Raw genomic sequence first — 18,466 nt, 5'->3', positions numbered from 1 at the left:
TCAGGGATCTGTCTCCCAAGGAAACTCATACCAGAAACCTGTGTCAAAGGAGATCAGGGATCTGTCTCCCAAGGAAACTCATACCAGAAACCTGTGTCAAAGGAGATCAGGGATCTGTCTCCCAAGGAAACTCATACCAGAAACCTGTGTCAAAGGAGAACAGGGGCCTGTCTCCCAAGGAAACTCATACCAGAAACCTGTGTCAAAGGAGAACAGGGATCTGTCTCCCAAGGAAACTCATACAAGAAACCTGTGTCAAAGGAGATCAGGGATCTGTCTCCCAAGGAAACTCATACCAGAAACCTGTGTCAAAGGAGATCAGGGATCTGTCTCCCAAGGAAACTCATACCAGAAACCTGTGTCAAAGGAGATCAGGGATCTGTCTCCCAAGGAAACTCATACCAGAAACCTGTGTCAAAGGAGATCAAACTCTACCAGAAACCTGTGTCAAAGGAGATCAGGGATCTGTCTCCCAAGGAAACTCATACCAGAAACCTGTGTCAAAGGAGAAAAGGGATCTGTCTCGCAAGGAAACTCATACCAGAAACCTGTGTCGAAGGAGATCAGGGATCTGTCTCACAGGTAAACTCATACCAGAAACCTGTGTCAAAGGAGATCAGGGATCTGTCTCCCAAGGAAACTCATACCAGAAACCTGTCTCACAGGTAAACTCATACCAGAACCATGTCAAAGGAGAACAGGGGCCTGTCTCCCAAGGAAACTCATACCAGAAACCTGTGTCAAAGGAGAACAGGGATCTGTCTCCCAAGGAAACTCATACCAGAAACCTGTGTCAAAGGAGATCAGGGATCTGTCTCCCAAGGAAACTCATACAAGAAACCTGTCTCACAGGTAAACTCATACCAGAAACCTGTGTCAAAGGAGAACAGGGATCTGTCTCCCAAGGAAACTCATACCAGAAACCTGTGTCAAAGGAGATCAGGGATCTGTCTCCCAAGGAAACTCATACCAGAAACCTGTGTCAAAGGAGATCAGGGGCTTGTCTCCCAAGGAAACTCATACCAGAAACCTGTCTCACACGTAAACTCATACCAAAACCATGTCAAAGGAGAACAGGGGCCTGTCTCCCAAGGAAACTCATACCAGAAACCTGTGTCAAAGGAGAACAGGGGCCTGTCTCCCAAGGAAACACATACCAGAAACCTGTGTCAAAGGAGATCAGGGATCTGTCTCCCAAGGAAACTCATACCAGAAACCTGTGTCAAAGGAGATCAGGGATCTGTCTCCCAAGGAAACTCATACCAGAAACCTGTGTCAAAGGAGATCAGGGATCTGTCTCCCAAGGAAACTCATACCAGAAACCTGTGTCAAAGGAGATCAGGGATCTGTCTCCCAAGGAAACTCATACCAGAAACCTGTGTCAAAGGAGAACAGGGATCTGTCTCCCAAGGAAACTCATACCAGAAACCTGTGTCAAAGGAGATCAGGGATCTGTCTCCCAAGGAAACTCATACCAGAAACCTGTGTCAAAGGAGATCAGGGATCTGTCTCACAAGGAAACTCATACCAGAAACCTGTGTCAAAGGAGATCAGGGATCTGTCTCACAAGGAAACTCATACCAGAAACCTGTGTCAAAGGAGATCAGGGATCTGTCTCCCAAGGAAACTCATACCAGAAACCTGTCTCACAAGAGAAATTATATCATTGATAAGTCTTACCAGAGAAATTACATCAGATCTGTCCTATAAATAAAATTATTAGAAGGAAACCTGTTCCACATTTAATGGTGAACCTGAGAAATTATACCAGATACGAGAATCTGTAATGAACAATCGTATTTAGTAACGACGTATGGAGACATAGAGACTTCACATCTTATAGTTATGGATAATGAAATATTATACTTAGATCTGTTTCACATGCTGTATCTGTGTATAGACAGATTTTATCGGAGTCTCATTTTTCTTGGTGACGTAGTTATATCGGCGACAACTTACAGATATCAATTTACACACAAGCAGCAATGCCTTTAAGAATACTTGATCTATCAACTTTCAACTTGTTTTCATAAGAAAATTTATTTCTATTCTCTGACTACCGTGTTTTGTTTCTATGTCTTACCCAACTACTCATGGCTACAAGGAAAGTCACCATCAAATAATGATACACTTACATGTAACTGGATAAACAGATTCAGGTACTCATAGAAAAAAAGCTCCTTATTATTACTTGTTGAAATTATTAGTGAAATAAAAACTAAAGATAAAATCATACAAGATGTTTCTATTTGTAGAAAAAAAGAGAGAAAATAATCACATTTACGAACAACCAATCAACAAGTTATGTGCAATGGCCCCGTTCAAGCAAAGAATGTAACAAAAATATATATCAACAACACCCAGACACTAGCTCTATTATGCTTACTCAATTTCTGTCCAATAAAACAGTAAATTTATAATCATGTTTAAACTAATCAAACAAATAAATATCAGATATTTAAATATCTAGTTTGGCCTTTTCGAATCCCTTGTTTTGATATTTTGATAAACGATTATTATCAATAAAATTCCCATTTGGCGTTAATGATATGATACATACTCCCTGAAGTCGAAATGTACCCTCAAAGCTGGGCAGTTTCTAACGTACCATTTTTACATTTGTCAGGAGACGAATAGGCACAATCACTAACAATGTTGTACTCGTCCGGATCCGGTAGAAATGGTATATACTTGAGGATGAAATGTTTTCTCCACGCTTTTGGAAGCAGTGGTTCGTAAACATCTATAGATTCCTCATATTGTTGTTCCTCTTTGCCTTGCTGTGGGTCCTCCTTCGATTTATGCTTGGCAACGTTCTGCCAAGCGGTGATACCCCTCTCTTCCTTGGTGGCTGCAAAAGTAATGAAAAACATTGAACTCTCTCCGATATTCAAATAACACCACAACCACGTTAATGTTACCATCTTGTTTTACTGGACCGATTGTCTGGGAGTAATATGATCAACTTATTTCTGTTGATCCAGACAGGTCAATGTGTTACAGCGTATGTGTGTGTGTGTGTATGCGATACATTAAGGATGTACTCCCCTGAGAATTTCTGTTGATCCAGACATGTCAATGTGCTACAGTGTGTTGTGTATGTGATACATTAAGGATGTACTTCCCTGAGAATTTCTGTTGATCCAGATATGCCAATGTGCTACAGTGTGTGTGTGTGTGTATGAGATACATTAAGGATGTACTCACCTGAGAATTTCTGTTGATCCAGACATGTCAATGTGCTACAGTGTGTGTGTGTGTATATGATAAATTGTACTAATTGAAGCAAAGGCTTTCAGTACGATTTTGTTGTCAAGTTAAAATGTTCAACCATGACAGTCACTGAACATAAAATGTTATTTGTAAAATGTAATACCAATGTAAAGGGTATTTGTGTGTGGACATATCACGAGGTAGGTATCCCTAGTATTGGAACACGAGATCTTCTGACACATCAGTATTGGATAAGTGGGACGATATGGAATAACCGTGGCAATTGAAATGTCTTAAATAAGTTGTATTTTGGCTAAGGACAGAAAGACAACAATGCCACGACAAAAGTTCTCTACTTTTTTCTGTCTTTACTCCAAATTACAACATATATTTTAAGACACTGACCATGCATTATCTATATGCTTGGCATTTTTTAACCTTGTTATACAGTCGGTGTTGGCCGTTTGCTCTCCTTGTCAATGAGTTACCGGTTGAGCGACTTTACGCAAGAGATACAGTCCATACACCAGTATAAGGAGTATCTTGTCATTAATTTCTTTTTCCAAGGCAATCTTGATTAAACATTTCAATTTTAATTTCATCGAAGTTTGCTGTATCATGTCCTTAAAGGCCGAAAAACGAAATCGATACGCCTACATGTACGTTTAACCAATGAGTGGATTTCACGATCAAATAGTTTTGATGCGAGAATCAAGTAATTAATAATGGCGAAGCAACAATAATTCAAATCAAATTCTACAGCTTGTAAATAACATAGGGGCTGTTATCTTGATCAACATCCACGCCTTATTGATTGTTAATTCAAGCGTTATAATCATTATCACAACTTAAAATAGGGATCAGAATTGCACAGTGTCACCAGAATCATTACCTGGAATGGTGTTGTCTAGGAAACAAGCTAACACAGCTCCCGCGAAATTGGCGTTACCCAGGATCACCCTCAGCACACGGTCGGTGTCAGAATGACCTAAATAACGGATACAACGTGTTGTGATTGTCCATACTGCCTTATCACAATCAATCATGATATTATGTTAAAAAACCATAGAGAATTTGGAAAAATAAATTTCATCGACATTTTTTAAAATGGTCATAGAAAAGAAGACGAAACACTTTTCCTATAAAACTAATGCAAGACTGCTTATTTTGCTAAAAACCAAACCGACATTAGTAAGTATATAGCAATATTCCATTATATACCTGTGTTTATTCCGTCAGGGTTTTTTTCCACCCAGTAAGGTACCATAAGACCAAACAATATGGAGGTTCCGATTATGGCGATGTTCCGAGTAGATGTAAGACTAACATACTGCAGATTAGATAACACTACACCAATAAACATTCCGAACATGACGACGAGAGCGCCACCTAGAACGGGGTAAGGAATGGTGATGAAGACAGCCGAAAACTTCCCAATCAAACCGAAGGCGATATAAATGATCCCGGTGAGGAGGAACACTTGTCTGCTCCCAACCTAAAATAAAACAAAATAATAAAAAATATTTTCTTACAAATGTAAGTGCTACCGAAGACCAATATTTCGGACTCCAATTCTACAACAGATTGAGAGCTCCTGGAATGGTTTCAGTGAGAAACTCCGCCGTGCAATTTGTATTTTCTCTTCTTTCTTAGTGACCAACAAAACTGAAGGTTAGAAAACTTGCGAAATGAGTTGTGTAAACGGTCAATAAAACCAATACACAAACCCCATTCGCAAGGATGTATAAGAAATCGCCTTGCTTTTTAAGTGCCTTACCTTTGTGATCCCAATGGCGCCCACATTGCCCCCGTACGTCGACGTAGCGTGGCCACATCCCACAACTCCAGACATGAATGTACAAAGTCCCTCCACAGCGATTCCCCTGTTGATGGCGTGTGATGGAGGAGGGGGAGCATTGCACGTTTTCGCGCAGGCATAATAGTCCCCAATGGAATCCAGAATGGAAATGAGAGTTGCGAGCAGGAAACCGGCAAACACACTGACATTGAAGCCGGGTACACCGAACTGTCCTGTAGTGGAACAGTCATCAAGGTAATGTTTCTCAAATAGACCAGATACAAGATCATCTTGTGGTGCAAGAGATGATATGTCTTAGTTGTACAATTAATGTCTTCAGTTAATCAGGGATTGTTATTTCTAAACGTCTTGGTGACATTTGGCGACAGTTGAAAAAATTACGGAGTTACATAATACAACGTTTAAGAATGCAAATGTCACTGCGAAAGTCTGATCAATATTGAGTTAACGTTTAAAAAAAGAAATGATGGTGCAATGTGATGAAGGAAAATCTATCGTATATACACGTGAAGAGGACGATATACGTGTACATGGGCTAGGTAAACTAGGTATACAACTCATGATACCAGTCGGTAATGGAGGAAGTAGCGGAGGTATGAAAGTTGGGAACTTCAAACGCATAAATCATAGATGGCAAGGTTGATTTTAAAGTGCACGTGTAACTACCTGATCAGGCGATCTAATGGAAGGTACACTATTACCAGGTGTCACCTACCTGGATGTGGGAAGTAGAACCAGCTGGCATTCGTCACGATATCATGGTTAATGTCTGTACGTGCTTTATACTGAAGGTCATCGGGGTTATCACTGAGCAGTCCGCATGCCGTGAACACTCCACTGACCGCCCAGCCTATCATCATCCCTATCAGCAGCTGCAATCAGATCCCATCACCATCAACACGTTACATAAGAACATACAGTCTCTTAGATCAACGACAGAACAGGTAACAAAATTTGGTAGATCTACCAGAATACAAACTAAATAGATGTCATATCATCTTTGAAGAAAGCTTTACCATCAAACGTATGTCTAATCAGTTAAAATATGTAACGAGAAGTATGGAATTCTTAGAAAATTCAGGAAAAAAATGAATACAGATACTCTCATAATAAAACAAAATAATATCCCAAAAGATGCACCAACACAACCTCTAACTCAAACTTACAGCAAAGACTTGGTGCAGAGGGTATCGTATTACGTGACAACTTCGTTTTCGAGTCCAGACAGGAATCGGCAATTTAAATCGTCCTAGATACAGCGACAGTAGCAAGGAAATAGCTGTAGTCCTGTAGGGAGGTTGAAATATAAAGTACATGATTCAAAAACAAAGAAACACTTCGGATATAACAATTGGTGTTGTATATGATCCCTCTACCTCAGTAAATCTCTCGTGTTGTATACAGATGATCCCTCTACCCCAGTGAATCTCTCGTGTTGTATACAGACGATCCCTCTACCCCAGTGAATCTCTCGTGTTGTACTTACATGACCCCTCTTCCCCAGTGAATCTCGTGTTATATACAGATGGTCCCTCTACCCCTGTGAATCTCTCGTGTTGTACTTACATGACCCCTCTTCCCCAGTGAATCTCGTATTATATATAGTTGGTCCCTCTACCCCTGTGAATCTCTCGTGTTGTACTTACATGATCCCTATACCCCAGTGAACCTCTATGAATTTAACAGCCGTCCTGGTCATGTACAGGCCTATGAGAAGTATGGTGGGCACGATTGTTACTGGTCCCACAAACCGTAATAGGAAGCCCACTAGTCCGGTGGTCCCGATCAGAAAGTGGATAAAACCTGCTGCCATCAGACTACCCATCAGCTGAAACACAACTTACAGCAATGAAATATTGGATTGTGATTTGTGTATAACTTCCTGGATTATATATATATATATTACAAGTGTACATAATATTGCTTATGCAATTTTGATTCAAGTTCATGCCGACACCAATGTTGAATTTGATGTTCCCGCCATCTTAGAAAAAATTGACATCATTTATATGCTTGCTTTCTAAGATGTTTCATATCATTAAAGACAGGAAGAAAAGTGTCAAAGTGACACTGATCAAAATAAATGACACTGAAACGAACACTAAAAATGGCATATTTTGGGTAAGTTTGTTCACAGCATAATAATTTCAAATAATACCCACCAATATTCGACGAACAATAAAGGTGTTAATAACGCAAAGAGAAACATTCTTTTTCGTGAACTGTTGGACAAGTTTCGTGAATAAGTGAAGAAACAGTTTATATACACTATGTTTTCTAAAACTGTAGATAAAGGAAGTACAACATATATGTAAATACAAACAAACCTACACTTTGGGTGTTAGCCAGGACGACCTGGTCAAGTTCCATAGTCTTGTTCACTAAGACAGTTGAGTTCTGTCCTGTCATCTCATTAGTAATTGACTGTTCTAAAAGAATAATGATAAACATGAATACACTACCTAACCTCTGACAATAGGTAACAGCAAAACAAAGAATTCATGAAAAAGCAAATAGGCACTCTGTAAGTTGTGTATGTATACAAAATTGGCATTACGGAAATTGTAATTAACTTCCGGAAGTTAGCATGTCACATTCGGACGAAAGTATAAACGTACATAATTTATAAGGTTGAAATAAGTTTATATTTGGTTGATGGTATGTACCTGATATTTCCACCACATTGCACCTGTCTGGGTCTAATGTTTGAAGGGCTAACAATGGCACAACATATTCAAAAGCTGCACCCTGAAACAGTGGTAATCTGGAAAGAAAATGATATGGTTATACATAATTTTATCTCTGGTACAGACCGTTTATAAAATATAATCAATTTGAGAACATTTATCACGATGTTTGTAAAGTTTAAACCATCATTTTAACCATGGATTAAGAAAGGAGGAAATGAAGAATAGAAAAAACCCATATCGCACAGGTAGTTTTTTTTTTAAGATGGTATGTACCTGTATAAATTTTAAACTAGAGAATAATCTATGACTGTAATGCTTTTGTTCACATTAAAAATGATCTGACGTTTCGATTTTCAATAGTATTACCTTGCTAGGTTTAAGCATTTTTCTTTTACGAAAGAAACACATCCTGCCTGTTCCTGCACGATTTCTAGTGGGAAATACAGCGTTATGTGCATATGGGTTAATCTGGATCAGCATATTATTCGTATGGTGTCGTCATGAAAACTAAGGAGATGCTGGAACAAATCGCTGTCCCCCCACCCCCCTCCCATAAGAACCTGGACAGGATTTTGTTACAGAAAAAAAACATTACTTAACGGCTGTCAGATGATAGGTAGGAAGTTTTACAAAGTCATTTTCCGCGTTCTCCAAGTCACTATCTACAATTATGTTAAATATCCTTGTAGCGGTTCAGGACATTAAGGATATCGCTCACGTAATATTCAACAGGTGTATCTAAGGCTGGTAATCAACAGGTGTATCTAAGGCAGGTATTCAATATATGTACCTAAGAATGGTAATCAACAGGTGTATCTCAGACTGGTAATCAACAGGTGATTCTGAGGCTGGTAATCAACAGGTGTATCTGAGGCTGGTAATCAACAGGTGTAACTGAGGCTGGTAATCAACAGGTGTATCTCAGACTGGTAATCAACAGGTGATTCTGAGGCTGGTAATCAACAGGTGTATCTGAGGCTGGTAATCAACAGGTGTATCTCAGGCTGGTATTCAACAGGTGTATCTGAGGCTGGTAATCAACAGGTGTATCTGAGGCTGGTAATCAACAGGTGTATCTGAGGCTGGTATCCAACAGGTGTATCTGAGGCTGGTAATCAACAGGTGTAATCTGAGGTGTATCTGAGGCTGGTAATCAACAGGTGTATCTGAGGCTGGTAATCAACAGGTGTATCTGAGGCTGGTAATCAACAGGTGTATCTGAGGCTGGTAATCAACAGGTGTATCTGAGGCTGGTAATCAACAGGTGTATCTGAGGCTGGTAATCAACAGGTGTATCTGAGGCTGGTAATCAACAGGTGTATCTGAGGCTGGTAATCAACAGGTGTATCTGAGGCTGGTATCCAACAGGTGTATCTGAGGCTGGTAATCAACAGGTGTATCTGAGGCTGGTAATCAACAGGTGTATCTGAGGCTGGTAATCAACAGGTGTATCTGAGGCTGGTAATCAACAGGTGTATCTGAGGCTGTGTATCTGAGGCTGGTAATTTTTAGTACAGTTACCTACAAATCTATCTATAAGTGACCTACCTGACACCAAATAACACCATGGCTATGGTCGTGATGCCATCCATGAAGAGGGTGGAGCTGAGAAGCTGAGTTTTGAACCACGCGCTATTATCGCCGCATACAGCCTGGGCCACCATGAGGGACAATGCTAACTGGTTCGCTAAGGAAAGTAGGGCTTGCTGTAAACAATCAAATTACACATTCAATTATACTAATTTATCACATACAGTACAATTTGTGTAGTTATCAAGCCAATATCTTATACAAGTACAATCACATTGCTTTTATTATGAAAGCTGTTCTACAATTCTTCATTTTCCTTTCATGTTACTTAGATGACGTGACCAACGAAAGTTATCGCCTAGGACTGTTGCTCTCTTGTTTTCTGTTGACAACACCGGAAGTTGAGAAGGATTCCGTTTAGGTAAGCATTATAATAGCCTTATCTTACGGATATCCGGACCATGGGGCTCTGAATACGTATCAAGACCCTGTGTTTAAATACATTATCAGATGAAATTAATGATTGTCTAAATCTACACCGTGAACACTTATCGTCAGTAACTTCATTGAACAACATATGGAGGCTTGTCGTATGTCATCCAAAGCAATTAGTGTAAATTGTCTGGTCAAATGTCACAATCAGTACAGCGTAGGATTGCTATTGTTAAGTACTGGTTGAAAGTATTAAAGACTGATAACTGTATTTTGAGGGCCTGTTACGACGAACTTTTAGGCATCTTCAAAATGTATGTTGTGCAAACACATTGTTGATAGTTTTGATGTACAGTGATATCTTACAAAACCAGAATTAAGGATCTCTTATACTAAGTCATATTATCGTATTCGTCCGTCTGTGTTTAAATTGGTAGAGGTGTTATCTTGCAAAAATTTAAAACATGCTAGAAATTTAAGTAAGTACTTGATTCAAGCAGTAGTCCTTAGAAATAGTTTATTATGCATATAAGCTGTATATCTTACTTAAACGTCTTGTTACTGAATAACGTGACTAAGGTATAAGTTGTATTACTGTGAATCTAAGTAAGTAATATACTGTAATTATTTGGCCTTCTGCTGAAGGTAGTATGATTATTATTATTTCCCAATAACTTGACCAGTTAAAATCATGCCTCAAAGAGTTCTCTTAGCTGCCTTAAAAATAATTTTTTTCCCAACACTGTAACTTTTGCATGAATTTGTGAGAATCGAATCTAATTCATATGTTCTCCGCCATTGTACAAGAAATCTGTGTTTGTTTTGATCAATATATATATTATTGTATGCATATATGCAGTGTGCATTTGGTAATAAAATTGAATTGAATTGAATTGAACAAACCGGCCCGTTTCTTCCAACCTTCCTAAAAAACACGAATCGCCACGTGGGGAGCGTCGAACTACGAACCTCGGTTCTCCAACAAAGATTACGTATACTAATTACGTGTTAAATCCTAAGCTATTGTCGCCCCCTTAGCTTGCCATCGCTTGGATTCCAAAACAAAGATGAAAAGTTTTGATCAATCATCTCAGAATAGAAAACTTTTAATGACAAAGGCATTATTTGAATCCTTGTAATTACTGCCTCTAATTACTCGAACATGTTCTTGAATTGAATGATTTTAAACGGTTATCTAAATTGATATGCGGGTAAAGGTAAAAAGATCAAATCCAAAGGCAAATGTTTAGCTAGGACATCCAATACACCTACTCATCCACTGTCTAGACATGTTTGTAATACCATATATCTTACATGTATGATCTTAAAAGGAAATACGGTTGTCAACTGGTGAAAAAATCAATCTACCAATAGGGCTAAATTCTTAAAGGGACGTAGTTTGTAAAATTTTAACTACAGACTAATATTTTCGTAGTTGATTATGAAATGTAGCTAATATCTACAATGGTTATTTAACTGTTATCTCTAAATTAACCAAGAAAGAATTTAAGTCCGAGTGTCCCTAAAGTGACCAAGAGAGAATTTAAGTCCGTGTCTCTAAAGTGACCAAGAGAGAATTTAAGTCCAAGTGTCTCTAAAGTGACCAAGAGAGAATTTAAGTCCAAGTGTCTCTAAAGTGACCAAGAGAGAATTTAAGTCCGTGTCTCTAAAGTGACCAAGAGAGAATTTAAGTCCAAGTGTCTCTAAAGTGACCAAGAGAGAATTTAAGTCCAAGTGTCTCTAAAGTGACCAAGAGAGAATTTAAGTCCGTTTCTTCAAAGTGACCAAGAGATAATTTAAGTCCAAACGTTAAAATCATGCGACATGCCGGAATTAACAGCAACCATCTATCGATTGGTCTTCCGTTAGACCTTTTCTGCAGCCTCCAACAGGACGCCTGTATGTTTAATCTTAAGGCAGTTCACTCGTTTGTTCCGACACCAACTATATATTAGAAATCTTTTGTTGTGAAAACCCATTTATATTTTTGTAAAAAGTGCTAGTATATAATCGGTATGGTTGTCATTTATAGCTTTGTATGTCTGTTTAAAGATTAAAATTTTGTAGGCACGATGAGAGTTGATAAATAAAAGTATCGTAGTCACGGTGGCAGTTTATAAATAAAACTATTGTAGTTCAGTGAAAGATTTTAAATAAAACTAGTGCAGTCTTCCTGATCTTATTTCTCCCCTAAATCTAAATTATATCTGGGAACTCTCATATTAATCTCTTTTTTTTGTGTTCCGTTTGTTATGAATGATAATTAAGTCCGTATATATTGGTATTCCAAGACATTAATTTGTTACATATCAAAGCAATTCTAACATATACAGAAACGGATAAACGTTAATTAGCGATCATATACAGAGATATGAAAATATTGGAAAGTTCATGATAGTCCTCTCAGTTTGATGAAACCAAGCTTGCACCTGCGACAGTAAACAGTCACGTGATAATGTCTTCCTAACGATGTTCTTCACCACTCAAGAACTACAGTGGTATATCAAAATGGGAGATTAGAAAAGACAGTAACCAGTCACTGGACTAAGATCCCGGTTCCACCTTTGTTTACCGTTCATGTTCATGTCATCTAGTATATAATTAACAGTGCCCAGCTTTTCAAAGCTCAGACCAGTTCCGAAGTCCATAACCTGGGACACCTATACATTCTTTCATGGAGTGTTCAGTTAACACGTGACTTACCATTCAAAAGAAATATCCATTTGTTCAGGAGGGATACAAACAATAAGTGAACTCTCACCTGAAAAGCGAAGAGGATGGTAAGGTGCATGGGAGGATTTTCCCGAATTTTGTAGATGAGCGTCTCTGTTGTCTGGTGGTGTTCCTGTGCCGTTTCTTCCGTGTCCGTGTTATTGCTATCCAACATGAGCACGGCATGGGCAGGAGACGATCCGTTCTCCTTCGCTCCATCCGCATCGCCTCTCTGATCCATCCAGGCCGGGTCACCGGGACGCTTGTCACTGCAAAAGTAATAGTCTCGTTATATAAATATTTCATAAACGGAATCGCGCTACTAAATTCGCTTACTTTTTCTTACGAGTTTAGTTCGTTTCTAACTTCAGATTCCACACAACACAATGTAACTGGTGGCAGGATTTCCTATAACAGAAACCTGCAGATGTTTGGCTTTATGTAATGTATAGTTTTAGCAAATTTGGTTTAAAATGTTTTCCCCGAATGAATAATCAGTTTCACTTGCAAACTTGCGGTTGTTGACTTCTGAATGCGATGACAGACTGCTATGTCATTTAACCTAGTAAATTATAAATTTGTAGCCTTTGACAGGTATGTTTCTACGAACCAATATATTCAGCTTGAGATAAAAATACAAAGTAATAACAAATAGTGATTGATTTCGTTGCGCAAGACCTAGAAGTAGAGATCCGCTTACAGTGAGGAAGTTTATATTTGAAATTACTTCAAGGATGTTAACGACTTACCTGTACCAAGTATGGTAACCTCAAAGTCGCTAATGGATCACTGATTTAGTGATATCACAAAGGCAATAAAACGAAAGTTACGTCAAGAACAGTTTCCCCTGAGCAACTGACCGACACATATGTTTACAGCGTATCCTATGTTGAGAGTTGGACGGCAAACACAGACCGATGTTTCTACATAGGCGTTAAGACAAATTAATTAAACAGCAAGATAAATGATTGAAGATTTAAACTGAAAAAGTTATCATGATTTCAATCAAAAGGTATTCCATTTAAGTGCATGTCGTGAATACTATTTGCAGAACTCGTTTTAAAAAACATTAAACAGATTTTATATAAAAAAAAAGATGATTTTCCATATGAATAGCTCTGTACGTTCCATGAATACCAAAAATAAAAAATCTATTTTGAATGAGAATTTAAGTTTGGCACCCTATAAGGAACTAGTTTACGTAAGGATCCTATAAGCTGGCGACATTAATGGTACACAAGTACAGTGTAACACTTCTCAGCGAGTCGTTCAGACGTGTTAATTCACGCTTAAAATCGTGATGACTTTTTACAACAACTTTTCACTATCCATTACATAAACAAGTGTTTTCGAAAGGTAATTGATAAAAGTTTGAAGTAAAGTCTATTTCTGTGCGGGTCTGTCAAACATCACCCTTTATATAATACCAGTATCACACGTAATGGTGACGCTATTGAGTATATATGTATTTTATAGGGGATTCACGGAGTTAGACATACACTATCATGTATACCTCCCTGGAAGAGATAATTAAAACTTCCAACAAATACCGTAGACTATTCTTATTCATAATCACCTGCCGAATTATTCCCTAATCACATAAAAATGCCCACACGTATTCCGTTAAGACTGGATTAGTTTGATTACAGGTTAATTGCTCAATCCTAGACGTGTTGAATATCTTGTTTTCGAATCTCGACGAGTTAGATACACTTTCTTGATCCTGAACGCTTAGGATACCATTTTTCGATCGTGGACACGTAGAATAGGGACCTTAAACATGTCAGGGACCTTAAACATGTCAGGGACCCCAAACATGTCAGGGGACCTTAAACATGTCAGGGACCTTAAACATGTCAGGGACCCTTAACATGTCAGGGGACCTTAAACATGTCAGGGACCTCAAACATGTCAGGGGACCTTAAACATGTCAGGGACACCAAACATGTCAGGGGACCTTAAACATGTCAGGGGACATTAAACATGTCAGGGGACCTTGAACATGTCAGGGACCCTAAACATTTCAGGGGACATTAAACATGTCAGGGACCCCAAACATGTAAGGTGACCTTAAACATGTCAGGGGACCTTAAACATGTCTGGTACCTTGAACATGTCAGGGACCCTAAACATTTCAGGGGACATTAAACATGTCAGGGACCCCAAACATGTAAGGTGACCTTAAACATGTCAGGGGACCTTAAACATGTCTGGTACCCTAAACATGTCAGGGACCCCAAACATGTCAGGGGACCTTAAACATGTCAGGGACCCCAAACATGTCAGGGGACCTTAAGCATGTCGGGACCTTAAACATGTCAGGGACCTTAAACATGTCAGGGACCCTAAACATGTCTGGGGACCTTAAACATGTCAGGGACCCTAAACATGTCAGGGACCCTTAACATGTAAGGGGACCTTAAACATGTCAGGGGACCTTAAACATGTCAGGGGACCTTAAACATGACAGGGACCCCAAACATGTCAGGGGACCTTAAACATGTCAGGGACCTTAAGAATGTCGGGAAATTAAACATGTCAGGGACCTTAAACATGTCAGGGACCCTAAACATGTCAGGGGACCTTAAACATGTCAGGGACCCTAAACATGTCAGGGACCCTTAACATGTCAGGGGACCTTAAACATGTCAGGGACCCTAAACATGTCAGGGGACCCTAAACATATCAGGGGACCTTAAACATGTCATGGACCTTAAACATGTCGGGACCTTAAACATGTCAGGGACCTTAAACATGTCGGGACCTTCAACATGTCAGGGACTCTAAACATGCCAGGGGACCTTAAACATGTCAGGGGACCTTAAACATGTCAGGGACCTTAAACATGTCGGGACCTTAAACATGTCAGGGACCTTAAACATGTCGGGACCTTCAACATGTCAGGGACCTTAAACATGTCAGGGACCTTAAGCATGTTAGGGACCTTAAACATGTGAGGGACCTTAAACATGTCAGGGGACCTTAAACATGTGAGGGACCTTAAACATGTCAGGGGACCTTAATCATGTCAGGGACCCTAAACATGTCAGGGGACCTTAAACATGTCCGGGACCCTAAACATGTCAGGGGACCTTAAACATGTCAGGGAACCTTAAACATGTCAGGGACCTTAAACATGTCAGGGGACCCTAAACATGTCAGGGACCTTAAACATGACAGGGACCTTAAACATGTCAGTGACCTTAAACATGTCAGGGGACATTATACATGTCAGGGACTTTAAACATGTCGGGGACCTTAAACATGTCAGGGACCTTAAGTATGTCGGGACCTTAAACATGTCGGGAACTTAAACATGTCAGGGGACCTTAAACATGTCAGGGACCTTAAAAATGACAGGGACCTTAAACATGTCGGGGACCTTAAACATGACAGGGGACCTTAAACATGTCAGGGACTTTAAACATGTTGGGGACCTTAAACATGTCAGGGACCTTAAGTATGTCGGGAACTTAAACATTTCGGGAACTTAAACATGTCAGCGACCTTAAACATGTCAGGGGACCTTAAACATGACAGGGACCTTAAACATGTCGGGGACCTTAAACATGTCAGGGGACCTTAAACATGTCAGGGACCTTAAACATGTCAGGGGACCTTAAACATGTCAGGGGACCTTAAACATGTCAGGGACCTTAAACATGTCAGGGGAACTTAAACATGTCGGGGACCTTAAACATGTCCGGGGACCTTAAACATGTGAAGGACCTTAAACATGTCGGGACCTGAAACATGACAGGGACCTTAAGCATGTCAGGGGACCCTAAACATGTCAGGGGACCTTAAACATGTCAGGGACCTTAAACATGTCAGTGACCTTAAATATGTCAGGGACCCTAAGCATGTCGGGACCTTAAACATGTCAGGGACCTTAAACATGTCAGGGACTTTAATCATATCACACATACAGATCTATAAACCCGTACTTAGGTGTATACCTTTTTCTGGCATTATATATATGAAAGGAAAGTGTCTAGATGTGTCAGATGTTAACGAGTCATAATCCGGTTGAAGATTGCGTAGTTGTTTATAAGTGAGTGCACAAACATAGGATAAGTGACACATGAATTCGCACTTAACGTTACATTTAACAAGACAGACATTGCAGTTTGATTGGGTATCATATGAGATGCATTTTACCTACAAGTGATTTGGTTATTTGGACATATTCCGAATTATTTTTAACACTTTAGACGTTTGAGGCGTCGCGTGGTAGTATCATAGTATCAAAGGAAATTTTTTTTCTTATTTTTTTTTTAACTTATATGATCAACTCTCCTTATCTTCTACAAACAGACGTTTCAAACTATGGAACAGATTTATATCTAGATATATGAGGTAACTAAGAACCATTTAGTCCTTGTGTGCATTGGGACATTCATGAGAAATACTTTTTTGATAGGGAAACACAAGTTGGTTACGCATGTTTGAAGTGAACTTTCCTCCCCAGTAGCGCGTTAAACCAGGAGTGGGATAGGGGTAGAGTTTGGGACATTTCCCAGCACACACACCTTTATACATGTAGGAGGAGGAGGAAGGGGGGGTGCAAATTATATCTTTTTGTCCGACCTCTCATCATCATCTACACCTGAATTGCATACAATTATCTCGGCGAGGACGCTTTCAGAGTTATTGAAAATCATACTACTTAAAATACTGTTCCGTTTTACTAAATGTCATGCAATAAACAAGTCTCGATATGTCCAGGTAAACATGTAACAAGTTTTCTAGTCCCTGTGGGAGTGTACACATGAATTACTCTTCATGGATATGACAGCAGCGATGTGACAGGGTTCAGACAGAGATGAATGATAGGTCTAGACAACAAAGAACAGCCACATTTACACCTAAAAACTTTAACTAAAAACTGTCTATCTATCCTTCTGGACCAGTGCAGGAGATCTGTTCAGTAAATAGTATTATACCTATCCATCTGGACCAGTGCAGGAGATCTGTTCAGTAAATAGTATTATACCTATCCATCTGGACCTGTGTAGGAGACACGTTCAGTAAATAGTATTATACCTATCCATCTGGACCTGTGTAGGAGACACGTTCAGTAAATAGTATTATACCTATCCATCTGGACCTGGGAGACACGTTCAGTAAATAGTATTATACCTATCCATCTGGACCTATTTCCTCTAAAACAGCAATATTTCATACTTCAATCAAAAGAATACTTCCTCTAACTGACAGGGAAAACTGCGTCTTAATGACCACGGAAAATCTCGGTATATAAAATCTCAGACATACGAGATCTATCTGTCGTACATAATTTTAAGAAAGAGTGATACCAATAATTTACGCATAATACGGTCGTCTACAGACTCAATGCATGGGACTTAAAGTCAACCATTTAATACGCAATGGCAGTATATTAGGTAGATCCGCAGTATACTGTCTGGCCCTCACAAGGTGGTACATTACAAGTTCAAACGTTCCTTCACAAATATCAAATTCCTCGTTGCTTTCAAATTTGACAGGTAAATACTACATTGTTTTCACAAATACGGATGTTTGATGGTTACAGTGAAAATTGTCTTTCTGGGGTAGGTCGTCTATCGGTGTCACCCCAACAGGATCTGTCATCATTGACCCCTCGGTGGTTGATATCAACTGAACTGATGACACCACTTACCCCGAACCCCAAAACAGATGTTTTCACGTGACCTCTACCTCTCAATAGACGACTTCACGAAGCTCCCAGCTCTCAGCAGACGTCCTCACATGACCTTGACCCTTCAGAAGATGACAACTTAACCCTCGTCTTCCTATAGATGTCCTCACATGACCTCTACCCATATCGGTAAATATCCAAAACAATAACTACCCCAGTAAATGTACATTGACCCCTACTTGAGTGAAGTAGATAGGGTAGATGGCTTCACATAACCTTTGAACTTACATACTTTATACCCAGTAACCTTTATACACAATAAAACCTGTGGGACCTGTTCGCTATATCACATCAACTCGATGTTTTCAGTTCATAACACAAACATACTTGTACAGAACGTATACAAACATGTTCCAATCATTTCGTATA

General features: G+C 39.4%; 1 protein-coding gene across 1 annotated transcript; it reads right to left on the bottom strand.

The window, feature by feature from the left end:
- Window positions 1-2,582: 2,582 nt before the first annotated feature.
- LOC132562035 (solute carrier family 23 member 2-like) lies at window positions 2,583-12,637 on the bottom strand. The gene is made up of 11 exons (XM_060226758.1): window positions 12,446-12,637; window positions 9,271-9,428; window positions 7,699-7,796; window positions 7,364-7,461; window positions 6,679-6,860; window positions 6,199-6,319; window positions 5,748-5,904; window positions 4,991-5,244; window positions 4,435-4,708; window positions 4,106-4,201; window positions 2,583-2,851 (listed from the first exon to the last, which is right to left on the bottom strand). The coding sequence occupies exons 1-11, from the start codon at window positions 12,635-12,637 to the stop codon at window positions 2,583-2,585; spliced, it is 1,899 nt and encodes a 632-aa protein (XP_060082741.1).
- Between the last annotated feature and the right edge of the window lie 5,829 nt (window positions 12,638-18,466).

Source organism: Ylistrum balloti, unplaced genomic scaffold (genome assembly GCF_031769215.1).
Source record: "Ylistrum balloti isolate Yb309-2 unplaced genomic scaffold, AGI_CSIRO_Ybal_v1 Utg371328, whole genome shotgun sequence".
NCBI classification, from domain to species: Eukaryota; Metazoa; Mollusca; class Bivalvia; order Pectinida; family Pectinidae; genus Ylistrum; species Ylistrum balloti.
The sequence above is the reverse complement of the archived record's forward strand: the minus strand, read 5'-3'. Positions and strand labels throughout refer to the sequence as shown.